Source organism: Haliaeetus leucocephalus, unplaced genomic scaffold, assembly GCF_000737465.1.
Source record: "Haliaeetus leucocephalus isolate CR32 unplaced genomic scaffold, Haliaeetus_leucocephalus-4.0 Scaffold808, whole genome shotgun sequence".
NCBI classification, from domain to species: domain Eukaryota; kingdom Metazoa; phylum Chordata; class Aves; order Accipitriformes; family Accipitridae; genus Haliaeetus; species Haliaeetus leucocephalus.
Window position 1 is genome coordinate 418,319 of NW_010973244.1, and position 25,633 is coordinate 443,951.

Here is a 25,633-nt window from a genome sequence, read left to right on the forward strand (position 1 = left end):
GGCATCACTGCATCACTCAGGCAGTGCAGAGGGCCCTGAGCGTGCAGCTCCGATTCTCCATCACCCTCTGCCATGCAGAAGCATTTACATCCACACAGAGTAAGGTATCAAGTCACATAGCCTGCTGTCTATGCTGCTATTTTGAACAGATACAAAAGCTGCAAGGAAGACCAACAACTACTCTGCGCTCAATTTATTAAGAGAAACTCAGTAAAAGGTTGAGTATCCCTAACTTCAAACATTTAGCTGTGAAGCTCACTACTTTATTTTTTTTTAAACTACAGCAAAGAGGAAAATAATTGTAATACAGAACACATATATAATATTAACAAGCTATAAATAAAACTGTGCAAAAGGAAGACTGATAAAGCTATCTAAGTTTACAGCAATAAATTCAAAACATTTCTGGGTTATTTTAGATGGTCTAGATATTGGCAGCCTTGAAATTTTGGCTAGCCTACATATATGACTGTTTTTTCAGGCTTTTTTGACCTTTCCCAATAGAAAGAGATGAGCATTTAATATACATCACATATGCCATGTGTTGACAAAACAGTGCTGCAAATCTAAATGCATGAGAAGCATCCACAGATTTCTGTGCTGGCTGAAGCTGCAAAAGGTCAAAAATGAGCATACCAGGCTCAACGTCACGTCAGCTCAGCTATCTCCATGACATAAAGTCAAAAGAAAGCTCACAAAAATGAGTTATTTTCTTCCTGCAGATCATTGTATTTGATTTGGCACCAGGATGAAGAAGAAAGTTTTCATGCAGTTTCCTAAAGTAGCAGCTTCTTTTGTGAATAACTCTAGTTCACTGTATGCCCACAGAGACAATTCTCTCTTCACTCATTAATTTTGAGAAAATGGTTGTCCATTGGGTTAAAGTCCTGAGGAACTACACCTTCAGATAATTAAATGAGGTGACTAGCATCCATTCCTACCCTCTTATAGCTGTAATTCAGGCAGGTGTAAGAATAAAAGCAACACACACTTAGCTATAATATTTGTGAATCTTATTAGCCTAGATTTCTGACATCATTTAGGTTTTGTAGGCCAAGCAATAGAGATTATTTTTTGTTGGTGGTGGTTTCAAAAGATCCCCAGTGGCTTCACATACTTGAAAGCGTTTGTCATGGTCTGTAAATTCTTTATCTTGGCTTTTGGTAAAAGCACTGTAAATCTGAGTTTATGGTGTTACAAAATCAGAACCACAGAAACATCCCAATTCACAATGATAAATGTCAGGCTTACCGTCCATAAATCCCATGGCAATGTCTGAAAAAAGAGCGGAAAGAAGAGGATCTTAGAAAAACACTGTTCATTTACTGTATGTTCAACATGCTACATAACTGTGTGCATTAACTAACAAGAGAAAACTTATTTATATGCATATTTATAATACATATATATTTTATTTATTAGTGCATGTGTGTGTGGGCGGGTACATATCTGCATAATATGCTTTTTGGTTAAATAGGATGGGCAGTATGCAATGGATTGTGGCATTTCCTACTTCAAAGCAGTTGCTGCTTTCCAGCAAACTCACACCGCCACGTGCTTGACTAACAGCCAGATTCTGAGCTGGTGACTTTCAACAGGTACAGGAGTGTCTGCAAGGTGTAAGCCTTAAAAAGCTTACATAGGTCAGGTTTTTTAGCCTATTAAAACCCACTGAGAACAAGTGGGTTTTCTCATAACTGACACCAGAAAGGAAAATGGCATGCTTTTGGGGAAAGAAAACAAGAAAGTTGTTTTCATTTTCTTATCCAGTCTGTTAAGTAATAAATGTTAATGAACTCTCAGCAGAAGAGCTGAATGGACAGATGAAAGAAAAGCAGCAGACTTCATGACTACCACATGAGAAGGAACTCTGCTGGCTGGTCCCAAAAGCTGTCTGAGATGCTGCAAAACATATCTACTATATTCACACCTAGGTTAAAGTCCATGAAAAACAAAACCTAAAGATGTTCATAAAGTAAAATGTAAAACTGTTCCTGAAATATTTGCAAATGTTAAATGTGACATCTAACATTTGCCTGAGAGAAAGGATTGCTGCATTTAGCTTCTTTTCTTGCCTGCTTCTTATTTTATAAGGACAGAATGGCTCTCTGAGCAACTTCTGCTTTGACAAACAAAAGACACAGTAATAACTCACTACTCAGATTTACAGCAAATCAACATCAACAGCCATTCTTCAATCAGTTTAATTTGGTATAAGTCCAGGTACATGCTTCTTCTGTGGACATAATTCACAAGTGCACCTGTTTACTCTGCTGTAACGTTATTAGCTGAACATTCAAGCTTTAAGGAAAAAATTATAGGTCTGTTCTTATGGTGCTAACTGGTATCAACCCTAGATGTCCTACTGACTTCCATGGAAGGAAGGATTGCTCACTTTTCATTTTTTTTGTTTTCCCTTCATTGCTCATGAGACTTTGAGCATGAGGGTGAAGGAACGAACTGAGGGAAAGGTGAGACAGACCACAGCTAGTAAAAGGAGGTGAGGGCCAGGCATGTTTAGAAAGGTCACTTCTGAAGCAGCCATAGAAACAGAAAAGCAAGTGAGGAAGGGTAGACCAGGGCTCACTTACTGTGGTCTGATCACCCTGGCAGAGCAGTGGAGGGATGTAATTAATTAAATGATCAATAGGGAAGTCACGCCACATCTCCTGAGGCATCATGGCACAGATGACTACTATCTTCACGTCACTACTTCAGCAGTTTGCTGAGGGGAAAATATCCATTACTGAGGCAAAAACTATATACGTATAGAAATATCACTTAAGGCCCTCATCTTAATCTCCCTGCAAGCTAGCACAGGGCTCTCCAAAGACTGCAACCACAGGTTTCATTCTGTCTATGCTGCCACAGCAATGACCCTGCCAAATACAGTGAGACCAAGACCCAGACTCAGGACTGTCTTCCCTTCTTCTAAAAATACTGTGGTCTGACTCATCCATGCTCTTGTGAATGTGGACCATCCTTTCTCATATACATATGTTGGGAGGAAAAGTGAAAGGAGAGGAGAGACTGAAGGTGCTCAATGAATGCTTCCTACTCACCTAGATGAGAACTTACAATGTACTTTTCTACATGGAATTATATTCTGTATTTCATGATACTGTTGAATCTAAACCAACTCTTTTTCACTAAACTAATAAACTCTTCTACAATCTGTACAATACGATGTCAGGACAAATGTGCTCTGTCACAAAAGTTAAATGTCTTTGGTTTAATGATCCCACTGCTCTAATCAGCGTTATTACAAGACAAGCTGAAAGGGTAGAGTTAGGAACGTCACAGCTAGAGTTTTCTGTCACTGCTGAATGCCAAGGAATTTCTTTCCCCTTTGCCTTCCCCTTCCTCTTCCCTGTTCAGAGGGAGCAAGAAAAATAACAATTAAGATGCACAAAGCCTCTGCTATAATTAGACATTTCTCCTAGCAATTCATTTCACAATGAAAAATTTCAGCTAACGTTCTGAGTGCTGACAATACACTGTTTTTCTGACAGTGCATAACGCATCAGAAATCACTACAGATCTCATTATATAACTAGGACTGCACACCAAATAAGAAATTAACTGAGGAAGAGATCAGCAGAGAACCAGGACTATCTCAGCCTTAAAACTTCTTTGTCTTCTCACTCCTTTCCCAGAGCTACATTCCTGAACAGCTGATTAGTCCTCTCATGTCTCACAGTACAAGCCAGGTTAGTGATAGCCACAGGGATAATAGGTTTTGCTAACGGTGTGTTAATATTGTTTCCTTCTTTGTGTACAACACAGAGCTACAGCTCTGCTGGCCAGGAGAACTTCCCTACTGTACTATCAGCGCTATGGGTAGTGAGGGCAAGTTCTGGATCTTAAAATAGCAGGTCTCCTAGAGTAAGTCAATGAAAATCGGCAATTTGATATATCAGCCTTTTTTTTCCTTTTCCTTTTCTTCTTTTTTTCATATTGCTGCAAGAAACTACCATGGCAAATACTACCATAGAATGCAGAATTTCTTTAACACAACATCCCGCAGGAAACATCCTATTCCATCCTCTCATTTTCCTTGAGGTTAGGTCTAAAATAGATTTACAAAAGCAAAACCACTCAGATCATATCCACTGCTTGGTACAGAAACTCCATCACAGCAAAGCAATCACATGCTAACTCCACGAGACCTAGGTCCCCTGAGGCATCTTTCCAGACATGAAGAGTCAAAGCCAGGTCAGAAAAATTGTCAAAAAACCAGGCGCTGGAGAATTATAATGTTGGCACTAAGAGTTATTCTAAAGATGGAAAATAATGGCATGCCAAAGTCAAGGCCAAGGTACCAGCAACCACTCTCACTGGCAGACATCTAATTTTACCACCTGACAGTTTCCTCTACTTCCAGTACATCATCAAGTACAGGGTTACTTAAGGGGAAAGATAGATAGCTGACTAGAACTGCTCAGTAAGATCAAGTTTTTCAGACACTGCAGATACACTGCTCATTAGTACATGAGGCAAATCTTTGCTACAAAACTCAGCACATTGTGTTCATATGCTTTGCCTATATCAAGGCAAAGAGATACCTGAGACATGGGTGAATGAGTAACTCCTGTTGATACAACTTCTGGCTTGAAAGGGTCGAAGTCCAAATCTAGCAAAGATTCCTCTTTCTTAGCTTCGGGAACTTCATTCTGTTAGAAAAGAAACATAACTCTTGAAAAACTCATCTTTCCAAAGCTGCCCTGGGCAGCAAAATATTAAGAGGCCCAAGAAGAAAAAAAATTGTATCACAGACTTTCTAGCTGTGGTGCAAGCCAGGAGGGGAGGAAGCTCTGAAGACTTTCCTGAGCTTTAGTGTAACTTTAAATTTTAATTTTATGAGCTTCACTCTTATGACGCCTGTGTTTTCTCTGTGGCGCAGCTTTGCCTTTTCAGCCTAAACAAGTCGCAGCCCTTTTGAAAAAGTGCTGAGTGTTCAACATTTGACTGTGAAGGCCCTTTTAAAGTGCTTTGAGACAGACACCAAAATTAAAAACTACATAAATGTCACCCAATGTCCATACAATCTAATAAGTGAATCTCTCCCTAAACAGAAACACTAGGAAAAAGCCAATACAGAACATGAATACCAATTTACATTTAATGCTGCCCTTAGCTCTAAACTTTAGGAAACATCTTACATAACACTAACTAAATCTTGCTACACTGATCTGCTCTTACAAAACTGGATTACATGGTAGAGCCTTTTTTTGCTTGCAATTAATGAATTAGCCAAGGCCTCTGAGGTCACTATAAACATATATATTGGTTCAATGCGCTACAGGTCTTTTCCACTGTAAAGTAACATGAACAAATAATTAGCATACTTCAACATAAAATTTTAATTAGTGTGAAACTTAGCTGAGATTTAATTATCACTAATGATAAACATTCTAGGCAAGCATCTTGGTTTTGGTAACAAGGCTAGTACTGCCTACTGCTAGCTGTTCAGTGTTTATTAAATAGTGAGAGAAGCTTGCCTTTTGATGTACATAATATGTAGATAGTAAAGTATTCATTAGAATGCTATTTTGGAAAGTGTTCAGATTGGAAATGGCACCATGGGAAATTATTTGTACACATACATTCACATATAATCTTATGTAAGAATGGTAACCACGTAGCCCAATGTCCTGTCCCTGACTGTGACCAAAGTGTACACCAGGGGATGTCCACAACAACAGGGCAGTCATAAAAACAGCAAAACTAGGAGGTAATAATAATGATGATGATGATAGTAAAATAAACAAACAAAGCCTTTCTATTATTAAAACATTTAAGAGTGTAAACTTTCCAAATTAGTGTTACTATTGGTAAACAGATGTTGGTAATTAATGGCTTCCATATGCCACAAGACATCTGAGCTCTCTGTGTCATCTGAAAATGTGGTCAAATTAGCTCCTCAGCTCCCATGCTAGGAATGACAGAGTGACCTGGAACTCTTCAGTCTAGAACAGGAGTGCTAGAGGTGATGTGAGCCGGGTCTACGCTAGCCTGAGAGGCACAGGGGTCTTGCTGCTCCATGACTCCTCCAAAGCAGGAAGGCATGTGCCAGCAAAGTTGATGGGGGCAGATGTGGAATAAAGAAAAGGTGGTGGTGCTCCGTGTGGCAGAGTTCAGCTGGGGACCTCTTTGCCATCGGGTAGTATGAATGCGAAATATTTACATGTGCTGAAAGACTGAACAAATTTGTGGCAAAGTAGTCTGTTGAGGATTACTAAATAGGTAGAAATCATGTTGAAGAAGCCCCCAAGCCGCAAATGGCTGGAGGCTAGGAGACTATAGGAAAAAGGGGTGTAAGGATTACCAACTTTGCTTGCCTTGTTTTATATTCTTCCCTTGGCCTATGCTTTTGGCCACTGGTGATGACAGATAACTGGTCTGACACACTGAAGCCAGTGTTATGGTCTCACACTTTAAAAAGTCAAAACCAAAACAGCCTTTCCCAGTGACCAGCATTACATTCATTCTGTCATGCCTTTCATCCGATGTATTTAGATTTCATCACATATGCTCTTGAGGCACTAGTACTCATATGGTCATACAGCTTGATGAAACAACACAGCACTAGCTAGCACATAATCAGAAATGGATGGAGAAGGAAAAGTTAATTATCTTTCAGTGAGGTTGGAGAATGAAGTTATTATTTATAAGAACTGAATCAAATGAATAGGAGTCTCACTTAGGCCAGGTGTGATGACAGCTAAGGTATCTGTAGTGACAGGGTACTGATCACTGACTTCAAAAGTTACCATTACCCGTTACCTTCAGATCAAAATGAAGAGAACACTTGTTGTAACTTTAAGAAAAAAGGCCCAAATAAACATATAGAATAACTGAGATAACACGTTAGATGAGGAGAAACAGGAACCTCAGGAAATCCCTTGATAAGGGACAAAACTGTCACAGGAAGGCCTGCAAATCATCCTGTGTTAATTCCCAATAGCATGACAAAGCATGAATAAATGCCACATTTGAAAGAGGTGGCTGTGGCAGAAGCAAGGCTGTACCTCTCAGAGGACATGTATGCAAAAGGGAATGGAGAAGGCACAAGAAACCTGCAAGGACCACCAGAACTGCCACCCCCTCTTTGCACACAGTCTGTACAAGCCTTAAAATAGCTCTAGCAGATATGGGTTGTTCACTTCAGAGCTGTCAGACACACTGAGACACATTAAGTAACTGGAGGGGGCATACTATAAAGGCCTACAATGTCCAAGCTAGTAACTGGACACTAGGGAGCGATATGATGTGAAGAAAACAAGAAATAAAGCAAGGAACACTCATTTCTAAATGATCCTTTCATCTGGTCACCCGAATATCACATCTTCTTACTTCTTTCTTTTACTTAGCAGTAATTAAATCCATTCTTGCCAATGAATAAACCAGAAGTATAAGCTGCTTTGTTGAATCAGGGCCAAAATGTTCAACAGCATCAAGCAGAACTGTCTTTCACCATCTTGCACAACACTGAATGCATTAGTACTGCTTGGTAAAGAAAGATGAACAGCAGCAATTATAGGCTATTTGTGTTCCAGAAGAGAAAAGTGTTTGGCCTGTTAGTAATACTCTCTGAGACGTGGGTGTAAAGCAGCAAAGCTCTATTCATCAGCCTGTTGGTTTTGTGCCTCTGAGTGAGCACAGTGCCAGGGACACCAGCAGTGGTCCTTTGGGAAGTCCTGCACCATTAGATGGCTCTGCAGGCTCTATAGCTTCCTCCATAGTGCCCAACAAAGGCTCTGGGAGTACAGGAGATGCCATAAGCACCAAGAGGAATAAGTCCGTGTTTCTGGTGCATTTCATGCAATATATTTTCAATAAGTGGTTCTCTTACAGAAGGATATAAAGCCTACACATCACACTATTTGGGTATGCTTGTACATACTCAGAGATCTCAGATACAGTAAGGATGCTTTAGTCTTGGGGGTGGGTTTTGTGGAGGGAGAAGTACAGATGATTCATGAGAATGTGGCCAGGGAATAGCATAGGGCATTCCCAGGTCCCTGACTGTGGATGAGGGAGGGACAAAAATCACTCACTGAAGGGAGATCAATTTTTCCTTGAGAGAAGAGGGAAAGATTTCAGTTCTCAGGAGTGTACCCTGCCTTTATTACGCCATTCCATTTTTATACCAGTCTCCTGTAGAAAGATTCTGGAAATGTGACTTACAATCATTTAAAGCCCCATTCTAGTGTCAGCTCTTAATAGAAAAGCAAACCAGTTCCATTTCTGCTTCCCTGGCTGGCCTGACAGGTGAAGATTAGGTGGATACAGCATTTAATGCAGGGGGCCACATCTAGCACAGGTTACACCAACTCTTACCACTGATGTCAAGGCTCATGCTGCCAGAGTGATAACTCCCATGAAGTCAGGGTACTTGCAAGCTCCCTTCAGCAGGAAGGCCCAGCAGTGGCTGCATACTGGGAGCTACCATTAATTCTTTAATTGCATGGGGACTTAACTATAAATAACTCTTTTCTCTTCCAAATAGATCCCTGTGGACGGCAATGCCTTTTTCTCCCCTCCACAAGAAACCAAAACATCACATGTTCAAATTCTCTACAACAATTTTGTTTTTCATTGCTGTGCCTACACCCTCCTGTGTTGTCAAATGAATTAGTACAAAAACAATAATTCACATGAAAACAAAAATTTGTAAACATTCTGCATAAGCTTCAGATCTGCATATTTCTCCCCAGTCTATCACACACAGGCTCACATTTCAGAGTTGTAATTACCATAACAGAAAGGGTCCATTATTGAACAACCAGCAGTTACCATAACTGCATAAAAGCTGAATAACTGAATACAAATTATACAGACTTATTTTACACAACTCTGGCTTTTCTGTTTGTTATATGCAATTTTTAAAAATTTCACAATTTCCTAATAATGAGATAAAAGTAATTTTGACCAGTTCTCTGCTGTGTAAGTAATGTTTATATGAGTCAAAACCAAGTGAATGAATAATCTAGCTGGACCAGACTTTTATACCCGCAAAATGTTGATTAAAACATCCAAGATCCACTTTTTTAAATCACTCAAAAGTAAAAAGGAATACTTTTTATGATTTTGATAGAAGAAACAGAAATAATGAAGGATCACTGTAAAGTGCCACTTGAGATGCTTAGGATTAGGAAAAAAGCATCTTAGATGAACTCTGAGCTTGTAATGCAATCTGGATGCAGTTAAATCTCAAATATGGCTGCTTTGCAATATTTTTAGTTAGGCATCTCAGGATACCTCTCATTTTTTTCAGTATGTTAGCAATATTAGCCCTTTTGAGTGATTATGTGTGGCCTAATCAAAGATGAAATACCGTATGTGTGACCTTTTCAAGATAACATAAAATCGTAATTGTGCCTCTGCCTTCTACCTGCACCCTCCTCCTCCCTCCCCACAGAGATCAGCCCCAAGGCCACTATCTTGGAGAACTTAGGGTGATTGCAAGGTTGGACCCATACATCATCCTCTGAAGCTTACTTGTGATGGGGTCGTCACATTGATTTCTGGGACAAAGTTGTCGTCAAAGAAGTTAATGATGTTCTCCTGTTGCAACTCCTTCGTGGGTGTGAGCTTAGGCAGTGGTGGGACTGGCGGACCTTTCCTCAGCTAGGCAGACAGCAAAAATGTCACAGATTAGTTCAGGGATAAAAGAAAAGAGCTTCAAGCTAGGCCTAAACAATTTATGCTGGGTTTTTATCTCTGCTGCTTCACCTTAAATGTGGGAATAAGCCATGGGTTGAAAGGAACTGTTTGGTTGTTCACCACCAAAAGCCTTGAAATAAACATTGTGGGAAAAGCAGAACAACTCTATGTTTCAAACTCATTCCAACTCAAAGTTTAAGATTTCATACAAAAGCATTTCTTGGCTGATTTTTTTCTGCTGTGACAGGCACACAGTGCAAGACACTTCCTATGCAGCCCATAGTTGGAAGGGTGATACTGCACAGAACCAGGCCTCTGCAGCTTTTTGGCTTCTTAAGTTCATTCCTGTTTAGCTTTGGGATTTTGTCCCTGCCCACCTGTTGCTACCTTTAAAGCCTGCTTAATGCTACGATCATATCATCTCTGGAACCACAGCAACTCAAAGGTGCTTAGGTTACTAATTCCCCCTGCTTTCCAGAGATTCACATAACTGTGATAAACTAATTGCTTGGAATAATACCAAAACTATTGGATAATTTTAAAATCTGTCAAAATACCAAGAAAAAAAAAATTCCACAAAAAATCCTCAGGTGGTATAGTGACATAATACCATTGGCACCAGTAAGACTAAACTGAGTCCTACCAGATGAATTTTTAGGTAGTGAGGTGTCACAGTTTGGGATACCAGAGAAAACAACTGTGCTCGCATGTAAATAAATGCAAAACTAGATTTCTTCTGACGTGCTCACACCATAGAAATAGCAATCAGCACAGAAACTATCCCAATTCTGAAAACATCAGTAACGTCAACACAAGTCTTTGATACTTTCACGAAGTATCACATACAACTCTTTTGCTACAGAACAAACTGATGCATGAAACTGATTCTTATTTCACCAATATTGGTGAGAATAGAAATTATTCCAGTAACTCCAACAGTGTCAAACTTCTCAATCCAGTGTTAATAATAACCAATAAGCCTTTAATTAATAATCAGTAATTATCACAGCAGTATTTAAGCTAGCTCTATTATTTAGTGGTTTAGAGGTTGGCCAGACCAGTGATAGTCACTGGCTAATTTTTTTCTAGGGTAAGCATAAATTTGAAGATGAATGAAGAGCAGAAATATATAATGTACTGAAATTCACAAGGAGGTTTTAGAAATAGGTTTTGCAAACTATTGCTGCTGCGATATGGATCCTTAGAGGCTATGCAAGTTTTTAAGAAGTTTTTTGCTTCGTCACCACAAGTCCCCCCAGTTCACCAGGCACCTTAAATTCTCTTCATTCTCCCTTATATAAAAACCACTTTCCACCCACGCTTGTGACACAGGGATGAACAACCAACGAACAGAACAGAATGCAACAGGGCCAGTGGCCCCCCTGTCACTTCTCAGTCACAGCCTAGATGAAAAAAACATCATCTCTACTGTCTTTTACCGCGCAACAGGCCAGTTTCTCCTGCTAGAGTTCCACTTACCTGTGTGGGTGACTTAGGTCGGGCTGGTGCCGGAGATGCTGGTGCCAGCATATGATTGGGACTAGCAGTAGGGCTAGGCAAGGGAGAGACCTCCTCTGGTGGTGACGGTGTTTTTGCAATGCGGAGTGGACCTGAATCACTAGACAAAGGCAAAGCAATGGTGAGGACATACATATTGTGCTGACTTATTACCTTGACATTTTGATGCAATAGTTGAACTGCATCCCTGATGTAATGCCAGTGACCACAAAAGGCAGTACATACTGGAGATTAACTGAGCCATTATATAATGACTAAAACTAAAACCGCAATTAAATTCAGTTAAAATTGAGCGATCTACGGTGTCAAAGGAAGTTTTAATTTTCAGTGATCTTGAATTTTTGGAACATCTGTTTACCTGATAATTATAACTTGAGGGAAACAGAGTACCTGCATTTTTAAGATTCTGTATTTGAAATAATGTTTCGCATATAAGTTTGTAACTATCATAAAACATGAGATGGAATTATTGTCTTCATTTCACACAGTTCTCAGAATAAAAGGTTCTAATGATAAAAAACTTAGGGGAAGGCATAACAATGAATAATGCAAATAATTTTAAAAGCTCAGCAACTTCAGAAAGGTTTCAATAAAATAAAACACAACCAAGATTATTATAAAGATATCACTATTTAGAGGGACAACTCATCACAACTATAAACAAGCAGTAGTCAAGTGACTTCAACAGAGCTCTGCTGATACTAAGAAAAGATCTGATGAAGTTCTGAGAAAGGATGTGCCCTTCCCATGAAAGGACCTGGTGCAAACACTGAGATATATTCAGCTACCTAGAAATGCTGAAAGCTTACAACTTGGGGAGGCTATAAACTACAGCACTCGACGATCACAGTACTCGGTAAGAGAAGAGCGACTCCTACACATTTTCAGGGAGAACAGAAGCGCTACCTGATTGAAGAGACCACACCATAAACATGTTCCTAATGCTAACACAAGAAAAATTTGTTCTTTGGAAAGGACAGACTTAGCTCACACTCACCACCTCTTTCTGTGGAAATATCAAAAAAGAAAAAATAAGCAGTTATTAAGAAATTTCTTTCCCAGGTACAATTATTGCCTTCAGCATAGAGTATTCAGTAGCATACAAGTTTTTCAGATGTTTCTTTGTACACAGTTCTTTAAAGGAAAGGTTAGATACTGTACATGTCTAGTATTTACTTCTCATGCATCTAAAAAGGAAAGCTGTTTTATCTTACAAAGACCCACTCCTGAGTAGTCTTTTAGAGCATCAGAACTAATAATGGAAGTCAAAATCTATCCAGATTTTCACACAAGGCTCTGTGAACAGTACAGCAAAAGAGAGGAACATGGTAACTAAAAAACCAATGTATTTTTAAAAAGCTTTTTTAAAATAAGTTAAGAAGATCACACTGCATTAACCTATGTCTACTCATTTGCAGCAATAACTATTATTTCTTTCTCTCATTGATGGAACAAGTAATTCAGTGGGAATGAGCATGTGCATGCTTGACATGGTCTAGGAGACATGGGTAGACAAAATACCTGTTTACTGCAAACAAACCTGCTTGAAGTTCTCCAACCCTACATTATTTTTGATCCCATAAAAGTATTTTACAAATCCTTTGTGGAAACATAGTCCAGCTCATGAGTCCGTCCTAAAGGGGCTGGAAGTGGTGATGCATAAGCTAACAACTCGGGAGGCAGTGCGTAAGTATATATGAGCATGGATTAACACTGAACTGATCCAAACCAAAAATTTTGGACGTGTTCTTAATTAAGTAGTTCTGAATTTTGCATTAGGTCAGAAGGTTCAGTATTTCATTCTTTGTTCTTCCAAAGTGAGATCAAAACAAATGTAGAAATATCAGCCATATGTTTGAGGCAGATGTTATGTTGCTTGGTCAGTCTTAATTGTTGCTAATCTGAGCCCAGCTTGAGGGCAAAAGAGCAGTAGCTATAACATTGTTCTGATTGCTTCTGATGAGCTAGGATTGGCTGGAAATTCAGGATTTATGTATTCACTCTAAATATCATTGTATTTTTATAAGTCTCACTGTTTTATAATTTCAACCTCTTCTGCCTATCACTATTACAGTACCAAGAGATCAAATTATAGCAGAAAGGCTACATTTGTTGCAAGCAAAAAATCAGAAATAGTGCACTGGCATCTGCCAACCTTAGGAAAGCACCATCTGACTTTAAACTTTTTTTGTTTTTATTTTAAGACAAGATTTCTCTTGAAAGTGATTAAAAATATGGTATTTTGTGACATTCTTTTTACTTCAGCTTTTCAGCTTTTATGATGCGCTCTCAGATCACATTTTTGACTTTTCCCCACAAGCAGAAGAGATAAAAGCTGACTTACAAAGGTTGGGATTCTTACATATATGCTTTTAGGAGCTAAAAACACAGCTAAATATTTCAAGGCTTTAAAATAAATTGAGAGTTAGCAACATTGCTGTAAACTAAGCATCTAAGAATAAATGAGCTATATACTTAGCGGGTGCAAATTGGTGTAACAGTCTACAATGAACTAGACTAAATTGCAACGGCTGAGAATTTGGCCTTTATTCTTTATTTGAAAGGAAAAATAGGTGGGCGATGAAGGAAGTTTTGCACCTTTACTCATGTTGAGAAGAACTTCATCCAAGGTACCTTTATCTACCATCCTGAACAGACCCAGCAACCGTGTTGTGCAGCAATTGCTACACATGGTGTAGGTGATTACTACATATGCTGAAACCCACAAAGCCTACTGCAGTGCAATTCATTAAAAAACCCAGTAAATTCACCTTGGTGCCCCTTGAATGGTGAAGGCCTTGTCTGCATGCTGATCTCCAAGCTTCGTCATCACTTCATACAGTTTGTGACATAGCTGAGAAAACAAAACACTTGTCTGAGTTTATATGAAGCAGTATAGTCATGATTAAAAACACAGGTGATAAATCTGGTCTGATAACTGATAACCTGATAATACACAATCTGATAACTTTAAAATGACATATAGATCCTTCCAAAAATACTCAGTGCCACATATATCAAAAGCCTCACTGGAAACCTATCAAAATCCATGGAATCAAAGATAACAGCAGTGCTTCAAAAACATAAGCTGGTTTTCAGAGAACAATTTTCTAAGTGTGACTGACTGCTGCCTGACCTCTGATGAAGGAGGTTGCCTAAAGTTTAAAGCAACATGGATAGCCAAGAAGTTTCATGTTTTCCCCTCAAAAACCTAATCCCAATTTACATGGGACTTCAGTCAAGCGAGTTTTCCAAACAATTTTGTTTCCTGTTAGTATAGATAATACACTACAACTTAGCAAGGTACATTAGAAAGAACCTCACCGGAACTGCTTGATATGCCTAAGTGACAGATATAATGTTGCATTGCTGACAATGTATATAGCAGTCTTGAAGGGAATGCCTGACACGTTTTTCTTGCACTGATTAAAGCAGTGAGATGCTTAGCAATTGGACACGGAAAAAATACTGAAGGTAACAGTATGCTAAAAAGAATAGAGAAGTTATCAAAATAGAAAGTGAATTTAGTGCTACAACTGATAACGCACTGTAATCCAAAACTGTACAGGCTGCCCTTTACTTAAGGAGAGTACAAAAATGGCAAGTAGAAACAAATAAAAGGTTATACTACAAATCTGGATCTAGGGCAAATTCCCATGTGTGCCTCTGCTAGATTTTTACTGCTGCATTACAAGACATTTGCTTGCTATTATGCATATCACATAATCCATTATACACGAGATACTAATTTTTACTCACTAAAGCTATTTCCTTGTGAAACTTGGCTTCGAGGCTGGATACATTTTTGAAGGTGTTCACATAGAAGCCAACTCGTCTACAGAGGATGGCACAAAGAAAGGAAAAAGAGAATAAAAGATAGGGGTGGGAGGGCCACAAAGGCAAATTAATTATTTTTTTTCCAGACTACAAGCAACATTCTTGACTATTATTCTCAGCAGAACAAATAATTGGATCAAATGTCAAAATTTCAGACTAGTTCGTTCATGATTATTTCTGTTTGTGTTAAGAACCATCATATTTCACACTGCACAGAGTGAACCAAGTTGAGACTACTCCACAGCAGAGGGCTTCAGCTTGTTTTAGAGAAGGGGAAGACTGGAAAAGGATTGGCAGGAATGCAGCACAAGCACACAGAAGGCGAGGTGCTCTGGGCACCCCGTCTCCCACTGGACAGCAGGCAACTGTTGACTGAAAGGAGAGAAGTACCACTCCGGCACTGCGAGCGCCTGCGCCCGAGATGCTATCGTAGCACCTAGGTGATACAGGTGCATCTGGAGGCAGCTTTAAGGTATACAGCTCAGTATGGCCTGGGAGTGGGTGCTCAGCCCTCCTTAAAGAAATCAGCCCTGAAATACATGCATATATATGTAAAAGAAAATAATTTCTATTATAGACTAGATATTTTTGCACATGCAGTCAAAAATCTGCCTGCTTGGGTGAGTGATTACATACCTCTTGTACACTTCGAAAGTAGAAGGTGTTTTCTTAGGTTTTGAATTATTCTTTTCCTATTTAAAACTTTCATGTGTAATTTCTCCAAACCTTTAACAAAAATCATCTTTGGCATAAGAATAAGCCTGTAAAATGTCAACTCAATGGATTATTTCCTTCCTGAAGAACTGTAAAAACTAAAAAAAAAAAGGACCCTGAAAAGCAATTGCTTTCTAAATTATGCCTATTGCCCAAATTAAATTCTATCTTTCCCTGAGACTAGTTAGTGGGCAACACACATATTGAAATAAAAGGGCTCTTACTCTAAATCATTCATGTGCAGTTTTACTTTTAGTAAACCCATAAAATAAATATCTTGAAGTACTAAGAAGCTTTTTTACTGAAATAGGCAGAAACACAGCAGGAAAACCCTCTATTGATCTGAAATTTAACAGGAATTAATTTAGAAGGCAGAGAAGACAAAGGATACTTCAGTGATTCACTCCAGACTCTCATTAAAGAACACAGCACACTAATGAGATGCTTATTTTTCTACTGCTTTTGTTCTCCCATTCATTTTGTCTGCATCTCTGTATAAACACAACTGATGATTAAACATCTCAAATGAATGCCATGAAATGCTTTTACATTGCAGATATAGTCAGTGCAAAACTATGAAATGTGTATTCTGATGTAGTTATAATGTTGGTTTTCCCTTCTTCTACTGCTTCGGTAGTACCTTAATAGGAACTCGGAAATAACAATTGCCATAAAATCGTTATACATTTGTAAGGTTCTTTGTTTCAATACCTTTTACAGAAAAAAGTCCTACAAGTAGACCCATTGCAAATCTGGAAAAGCATGTAGCTGCTCTGTACAGTTACTTTTGACAGTAGAAAACATTTCATCCTTTTTATTAACAAGTGGCTTTTTTTTTCTTGAAAGGATCAGGTATCCACCACCAAGGTGTCTGAAAAAGGTTATGGAAGCAGTGGGTCATAGTCAAGATCTGCTGTTCCATGCTCTGACACAGTTCATTACCTATAACATGGAGACCTTTTTGTACCTCACAATGAAGATATGATAATGAATCTTCAGTGCCAAGATACACTGAAAGAAATAAGCATAAATACACTTATAGTAAGTATAATTTTGCATCATTTGCAGGCATTTTTCCTTTTATTATTTCAAAAAGGTAATGGATGGGAACTTCAAGGAGCCATCAAACCATTTTCTAACAGCTCATTAAAGTCCCCTGGTTCCCTGTCCTTACTCCCCCTTTATGCCTTCCAGACGATATCTGCCCAGGCTTACCGTGACCACAGAGATGGCAACTCTTCTTGTAAATCAGTGTTAAACTCTTCAAACACTTTCTGGGCTTTTTGAAATTCTTCTTCTGCCTAAACCAAAATGAAACAGTGTGACTTCTGCAATCACTACAACATAGCAAAACCTGCCAAAATTGGTTTTGTGCTTTTTTTTTTGTGGGTCTTTTACAATTTTTATTACTAACAAAGGATGTGACTCAGTCCCACACCATGCAGGCCAACACAGGACTTGCTGTCCCCTCAGTTCATCAAGTGAGAAAGTTAGGGCTCAAACGGAACTTATTCCTGAAAGAGGCTGAGTATGCCCTCCACATGCACCAAAATAATCCATACACATTTATGCTTAAGGATATCATTATTTCCATTTCTGAGAGAGGAAAAAGAAAAGAAACTTTGTGCTCTGCCTCTGCACAGAAACAAATGCCACCCGAGCTCCCCAAGTCTTCTGCCAGCATCCTTCCAATTGTGCTACCTTGGTAATTCTGCCTTCATCTTTTCTTTTTGAGCTCTGCAGGGCTTCTAGATGATGCCTTGCACTGTCGTAGTCCACTAGCTTTCTGCTTCGTTTTGCAATGCGAGTCTGTACAGGGGTAGAAATGAAAGTCAGCACAAATAGCACTTTTTTAAAAGCTATTTTGCCTATGTTGTCATTTAAGTTTTTGACATATTTTTATTCACCCTTATCTGCTGTTCATATCTGAATTACTATATCATGCAGAAGCATGGACATGCTAAGAGAGATAAACTATTCACCTTATTTTAAATAAGGAATCCATTTACAGATGGTTTGGAAGGGGTTTTTTGTGGGTGTAGGGCTTATAGGCCTTAGAAGGGAGATATCAATGTTATGCAAGACTTGTCTCATTCTCTAGAATAAGTGGACCTGTTAAAGTCATGGTAACACCATCTTCATCCCATATATATATAGCATACAAATTTAATAAATAACATAATTTTTTTCTAGAGTTGGAAAAATGCTTAAAATATACTTCTCAGTACAGTTGCTCTGACACATATCTAAGATAACTGGAGTTCAACATACAAGAGGAATTCTAATTTACCTGCTATAATTCTTTAAAAACTAAACAAAAGTCTTTTGATATATACTGACTTTACAAAGCTATATATTGTATATAAATTCCACATGCTGAGAGGGCATAAATGCAGTTTGTTTTACAAGCAAGTTTGAGACTGAATGTCAGTAACGTTGGGATTTTTTAATTATTTTTGCTTTAGTCCCTGATGTAAATGACAAAGGGGATGACTGCGTCATACCTACTCAATTATAAACCATGACAAAGAATTTCCAGCTATGTCCATACAGTCACATTCAAATATAAAAGTATCTACCTCTCGCCTGTAATAATTCTTTTAACTCCATACATTTCATTTAGCAACCATCTCCCTGGACTATACACTGGACAGGCATCTGGGAGAGGCTAGAATCTGCATAACAGTTTCTCCTGATGTGCATTACAAAATCTTTTTATAACTAATTAAAAGACAGGAACCATGGCTTATTTAAAAGAAAGGTATTTAGATACCCACAGGTACATCTGGCCAATAACAAAAGCCCCGCTTTTCATGTTGTATTTGTCTGGCATTTTAACAACTGAAGAGCTTAATGTGTCCCTGTTGAAGTCAGTGAGAATTGCCTCATACCAAGTAAATAGGAGCAGGAAAAAACAGAATTTCTATCTACAAAGGCTAATTTACTTCCAAGTACTACTGCATGAAAAATATTTTTGTTCACTTGGAAAATCAGTGCAGCCTAATGTCAGGGCTTTACTTACAGAACAACATCTTTTACATTGCAGAAGAGAATGACTTCCACCTCCCCCCCCTTTTTTCATTTTTCTTGTAATGTTGTTTTCTATTTAGTTTATGACTCAACAGTGATTTTACAAATTGTCCTTTATAGGAAATCATTACTGTACTTTGATATCAGGAAATTGTCCTAGATATGTATCCAAAGTCAACAACGACCCATCCACCAGTTTTTGGTGGAAGTCTTCCCAAAGTTCATCACATTTCTGTAAAGGTAGAAAAGAGAAAAATGTGCTTAGTACTTTAATTCCACTCCAAACCTAGGAGAAATACAAATGTAATTGGTAAAGATTAATCTTTCTGAAGTTTTAAAATGTTCTTTATGGCAATAAATCAGAGTGCACTTATAAGGTAAGTGAAAAGGAATAGCTTGACATTGCAAGTTCTAATTCACAACAAAAGAAGATTCAGGTTAATAACCAGTTTGTGTTTTCATTCTTTCAAATAGTAACTGCTATGTGAAAATAAGGATATCACGGATTCCAGGTCTTCCTCAAGGTTTCAGGTCCCTGAGGGTCAACAACGCAGAATCTGAAGCTGTCCTAGTTCTTACACCTAAGTATGTTCACTGGGGATGAACCTTCCTTACAGAGAAAAGAAGTACGACTGAAAGTAGAAGGGTAATTAAAATAAAGGAAAAAATGAAGCAGGTTTCCCATCAATTCAAGGATTTGTAAGCTTAGCTTTGCTTGGTCATTTTTAAAATAAAAGCTGTGGAGACCCATCCTCAGAAAGGTCTTTCCATCGTATACTTTTTGTGCCATTAAGGTACATTTGATGAAATGGCTGATACACAGACAAGAACTCTACCTCACACTGCTAGAGAACTGGGAAGCCAGATATGAAACATGCCAATGTCAGCAGGCAAAATAAACACCCCCCCCCCCAGAAGCTACAGTGCTTTTCTCCAGCCCTCTTTGCAGCTCTGGGGTAGTCACAAGGAAACACTCCTTGTAGTTTTCTGGTGTTTAAGAACATGTTAGTGCAGCTGATGTGACAACGATCCCGTGGGGAGCAGGGTGATATTCCTTGCCAGAAGCAAATCCTGTTACACAGAGACATAGTGCTCGACTTGTTCTCAACTGAACAAGTCATTAGCATATGTTAAACACCATGATCCCCCTTTTCTTTGCACATTTAAAAAATCACTGAATTTCCTGTTTTGGTGGGAGGGAGGCTAAAGGGGGCAAGCACTGCTCTGCAGGGCTGTTATCCTTACCGGCAAGTCCGGAAAGCTATTCCCTAGTGTTTGTTTTGTCATGAGCTACTATAGGGCATATTATAAATGCTGTGTCATGCCAGCATTCAGTTCATTCATTTCCTACCCTAACAGAGTCCCTAATGAATTATTACAATCTATTAATCATGCTTAAAAGAAATACCTCATTTATTAACACAATATTTAATCACAGTGGTCTACAGAGCAGCACAGCATTTGATCATAGGAAGCAACCGCCAGTCTTGTGCATTTGCCTTTCTATCTTGCTGATACATATTTTGGACAAATTAAAATCATGGAGGTTTTCTGAAAGCTAATGGGCTCAAAAAAACATTGCTGAAGAGTCCTTTAAGCTATCAACTTTCCTACCATACAGAATAAGGTAATTTAAATGGACCCCTTTTGGAATGATCATTTATATCCTGGACTGCACAAATGTATCATTCTTTTTTACTCTAGGTTGAGGGATGCATAAATCTACATTTGTGATTATATAGGGAAAAATACCGGGAGCAGAGATTTTTTAATATTGCCCACATGAGTCTCTTAGGAAGAAGACACATCTAACATTTATCCCTATATCTAACAGAGATTAAGAGCCAAGTTTTGGTCCTTTCACACACAATTGCAAGTTTCCGAGTGTAAAATCTAGTAGTCTACAAATACAAGATGAGGTGCTACAGCAATATGCAGCAAGACATCTTCCAGCTGTTTAACCTAAACCAATATAAATGGTATGGTATCTTAACTTACACAGTTTGGAAGTTGTGTGCTTTTAAAATCAAAACCACATCATGCCTTCAGCAGCAGAGAAGGGCAGAGGAAGGCAGCCATAAAAAAGAAAAGCAATCATTATGCAGACTTGGGAACAGTGCTCTGTCTTCCAGTTTCTTGTTAATTATATTATCCAGGAGGCCTTGCAAACTGAATGCTAAGTGGTTAAAAGCTGCACTGATAACAGTCTGCACTTTCTTGTCACCACCAGCACATTGGCTGACTTCCCCCAGAATTAAGGCTGTTTAAGCAGGCAATTCAGAGCACCTCAAGTCAAATTCCTGCAATGTCCTCTAGAAAAGCCTATTCTTCTCTAATCACTGGAGAAAACTAAAAAGACTAAAATAAATAGTGTCCATCAGCCTAATTTGCCCTTAAATTCCAGATTCTTGTCAGCGAGGTGAGTGTCCCATCAGATATCCTGTTTAGTGCCACTGGCTCAATGGCTGTTACATAGCACACAAGGATAAAAAGATTTGGTAATTTTTAACATTCAATTGAATTGAGAATCCTGACTGTTAAACTGCATGTAAGATACCTTGTACAAACTTGTCAATCAGTCGCTATCAGGACCAATTCTGCTCACACTGATGTTGACGTCAGTGGGAGCTTATGTCAGCTAGTTTGTAAAATAGACATTGCAAATGTGGTATCTGGTCAGCAGGAGGTGCATTTCACAAGACCAATAATTTCTATGCTCAGAAAACAGGATTTTACATGCAATGAAGCATTAAGGGAAATTTCAGACTTACACTTTTCAACAGCTTAGATTAATCCATTTGCAGCCAAAATACTTTTTTCCTCTTTCCACACATCTTACCTCTCCAATCATTTTCACATCTTCCCGTCCGTACCAATCTGGCTCATACACTTCATGAAGAGACTCTGTAAGCTTCTTTGAGGCATCTTGCATCCCTGTAATTAGAGAGAATGAGGAACATATAATTACAACTTACAAGAAACACTTGCTAAATATCTTTATTTTGACCCACGAGTACCCACTATACTACTCCCTCTGGCATGTTTAGAATATTGTTTTCAAGAGCTGAAACAAAACGTTTATTTTCACTTAGCTTCCCCAGGTCAATGAGAAAAGTCCCTCACAGAAGGATTAACCCATACTTATATGCAGAGAAAAAGTTTCTACCAGATTAAGGATTCCATTTTCTATTCTGAACTAAACATATCTGAACATGAATAACAACTCAGAGGGTAGTCCTGCCCACTAAAGGTATGTAATACTCAACTGAAAGACTATCACTGAGAAGACAATCTAATAGCAACCTGCCTTTGGTTATTCTCAGCTCTTCCACCCTACAGATCAGTTTCCTACCTTGTCCGTAATGAGTACCATGCCAAACTGTCTGAAAGAGGAGGCATTTCCGGGGTGGCATGGTTAAAATGGCAGAGATTTATGGGAATAGCTGGCTGTAAAAATGGACTTAGGAGAAAAGCTAGAAGAGGTCTGCACTAACGAAAAGTGCTCCCCAGAACGGTGGAGGTGGCACACAGGTAGAACATATCTCAGGATTTCTCCTTTTCCTTGTTTCCAAAGACACTTAAGTCTCAGGAGCTTTCCCGTGTAAAATGAAAGTGGTTGAGCTTGTTATTTTTGTGCCCACAGTAATGATGGTGACCTAAAGGTATGTTCATAATGAAGCAAAAGACTGGCAAGAGCTGAGACAGTCTCTAGGGAAAAGATATGCCTGAACTTGGGGAAAGTGCCATAATGGACCTGATTTTATGAAGAATGATTATCTTGTATGCTCACCCGGTAGGTTTAGAAGTATGTGGAGCCCAGCGCTTATTTATGCTTGCAGTGGGGTGGTGTCTACAGAGAAGTGTGCTAAACCAAACTGCATCAGCCAGCTTTGGAGCTCTTGCTACCACAGGTGAAACAAGAATGGGGACTATTGATGGTTATCACTCTGTAATGCACAGAGGAGCTGGCTTAAATGTAAAATAGCTTCAATGATATTATGAGAAAGAGCCTAAATCTATCTTCAGTGAGATCAGTTTGACCACAGTGAATAAATTACTGCCCTCAGTGAAGGCATTGGGGTTTGCCTTTCCGTTTGGATGGAGTGCCGATACATTAGATGATGAATATGGTTCTGAATTCAGTGAAACCAAGCTGATCTCACCTAGCATGCTAAGAGTTAGTTCAGAATCAGTAATTTTAAAATGACAACTTTATTTCAACTTCTTTGCAAAATCTGTGCTGTCTTGAAAATGTCTCTAGCATGATCTTCAGATTGAACTGCTCAGTGGCTGAATTTAGGAATAACATCAATGTTTGTTTTCTGCACAAAGAAATGTTCAGGAGTGGAAGAGGAGAATTCATTTGAAACGTGAATGTCTAGAAGAACAGACTTGACCTAGTCAGTAGCTATTCCACCATGCAGTCCAAAACACACACTTGAGATACAAAAGGAAAATAAATGCAGTAATGCACACTTCCTGATATAAAAATGGTGGTCTATGGAATGGGTAAGATAGGAAAAATTATACTGAGAAAGCTGAAAGTAGATGGCTATTCTCAAACCTTGGGTTCAAGGGACAGAATGGCGTGGAAAAGGGGAAGAACAAGTACAAAGGAAACTTTGGTGTTCAGAGGGTACAAGCTTTTACCCTTAAATCAAAAGGTGCTGACCCAAAACAGAGTATTTGATCTCTTCAGGGATTGTCTTGGAGGTGCTTTTTAACGACAGAGCTTAGCTCAGAGAATTGGTATAGCACAGGAACTTAAGATGCATTTCTTCCTTTCCTCCTTTGTGGTTAATGCTTAGGATGTTGTATCACCACCTAAGAAAGGGCTCCTGAATAAAGGGGATTTTTTTGCCTAGAATATGGCAGATTACAGTAAAATACAGATAATCTTCACATATTTTTCCAGGCAGGACTCATTTAAAATCTTTAATGCCACTGCAAATTAATCAATTTAGGAGGTAAGACAAAACCAGCACAGTATTGCCATGCTGAAGAAGGCTGCTTCTGTCCACTCAGGGCGAATGCACAGACCAGGAAGGTTTCCACATCCCCTGCTCATGCTTGATCCTTTCTGATACCTGAACTTCTGCCCTTAAGCACGCTGCATGCTAAACCCGCCACGTACATTCTACCAGCAGGCAGGCTAGCACAGCTGCTCACTAATCCCTCGTGCAGCTTGCACTCAGCTCGGTCAGAGACCAGGCTTGGGTAGAGCACCTTTTCCTACGGAGGCTTTCTCTTTTAAGTACTACAGGACTGAGGCATAGATCTGCTCAAGAGAATAAGTAAAAGACACTTAATATCCCATATTAAGTCATATCAAAGTTGCACAAAATTTTACATTTGTTTCAGTTCTAAGAATCTAGTAATCCTCCATTCTACCATCCTTCCGTAAAAAACGTCAATCAAATCCAGCTGCAGCGTGACGCAAGTCGGCATTACAGTACTTGGCTTCTTCAGTCAGGGGCTTCAGTCTGAAATTTCCACAGGCCAAGATCATCTGTCCTACTCCCCTCCTACTGCATCTATACTAGGTTTACTGCAATAACCCAAATGAGTGCATAGGTAAATACCAATCCAGTGGCTTCCCATTCTTTTTCATGCCTGTGAGCATAAACTTACAATGTGCAATGAAATTTTTTTTATTTGGCTGGTTTCCACATAGAGTTATTTCTGATGCACTGATACCTTTTATGCATTATTCAGCACTAAAGTTAAGAGGATTAGTGTCTCAGCCATAGACTGCAGGCTGTCTCCTTCTGCTATTTTTAACTGCTATCACTGAGAAAGATAAATTGTTTAAAGCAAGTCATTAAAGTACTAAGAAATGTGAAAAGAATTTTTACTGCTGATGAACAATTAGAAATTTATATTTAATATCAATTGTTTCATTTAGTATCACTTCTTGGTAATTGGGTCACTTATTTAATAACTACAAATGCCAAAATAATTGAATCGCTTAGGAAAAAATTATGCTAAATAACCTAGTTACTCAAGTTTGAGGCTCTCTGATGAAATCATCCCTCTTTCTATGGCAAAGAGTCCCTGTCCCTGGAACCCCAAAGGACTCCTAGAGGTCCCCATGTGGTAGGGATCCTGGGGGTGGTGGTGCAGAGACATTCCCATTAAGCACCCTAGAGACAGCAGAGGGTAGGTGACTCTTTGCTATCATGATTCCAATGTAGTCAAGCTCCCGTGGAAATTGAGACTGGCCTGGGACTCCATGTTGGCCATAGGACCCATACACTGTGGGGTTTCCTCACTCCCCAGCAGGGAAATCTAGACTGAATCATGGAGAAAATTCTATTTTCCTGATGGAGTGAGGCACCTTGGTCTGGCTCTTAATATTTAATTATGTGAGTGGGTGTATTGGTTTTATGTGGCAAGGTTTTGGTAGCGGGGGGGGTTACAGGGGTGGCTCCTGTAAGAAGCTGCTGGAAGCTTCCCCTGTGTTCGAGAGAGAGCGAGCCCATACCAGCCGGCTCTAAGACGGACCCGCCGTCGGCCAAGGCCGAGCCAATCAGTGATAGTGGTAACACCTCTGTGATAACATTTTTAAGAAGGAAAAAAAAGTGGGGACAGTGAGAAAACAGCCGCCAGAGAGAGGAGTGAGAACATGTAAGAGAAACAACCCCGCGGACACCAAGGTCAGTGCAGAAGGAGGGGGAGGAGATGCTCCAGGCGCCAGAGCGAAGATTCCCCTGCAGCCCGTGGTGAAGACCCTGGTGAGGCAGGCTGTCCCCCTGCAGTCCAGGGAGGTCCACGGTGGAGCAGATATCCACCTGCAGCCCGTGGAGGACTCCACGCCGGAGCAGGTGGGTTCCCGAAGGAGGCTGTGACCCCGTGGGAACCCTGC

The 25,633-nt window shown here is 39.3% G+C and overlaps 1 protein-coding gene across 1 annotated transcript in view; it reads right to left on the bottom strand.

Annotated features, from left to right (window-relative positions):
• The window catches only part of AMPH (amphiphysin), an 87,972-nt gene that overhangs the window by 24,615 nt on the left and 37,724 nt on the right, over positions 1-25,633 (bottom strand). Inside the window, exons 4-13 of the mRNA XM_010581820.1 lie at positions 21,608-21,702; positions 18,905-19,000; positions 17,440-17,547; positions 16,954-17,039; positions 14,947-15,022; positions 13,959-14,041; positions 11,149-11,287; positions 9,505-9,633; positions 4,566-4,673; positions 1,252-1,275 (exon numbers count right to left, since the gene is read on the bottom strand). Of these exons, the coding sequence (XP_010580122.1) occupies positions 1,252-1,275; positions 4,566-4,673; positions 9,505-9,633; positions 11,149-11,287; positions 13,959-14,041; positions 14,947-15,022; positions 16,954-17,039; positions 17,440-17,547; positions 18,905-19,000; positions 21,608-21,702 (944 nt within the window). The remainder of the gene's footprint in view (positions 1-1,251; positions 1,276-4,565; positions 4,674-9,504; positions 9,634-11,148; positions 11,288-13,958; positions 14,042-14,946; positions 15,023-16,953; positions 17,040-17,439; positions 17,548-18,904; positions 19,001-21,607; positions 21,703-25,633) is intronic.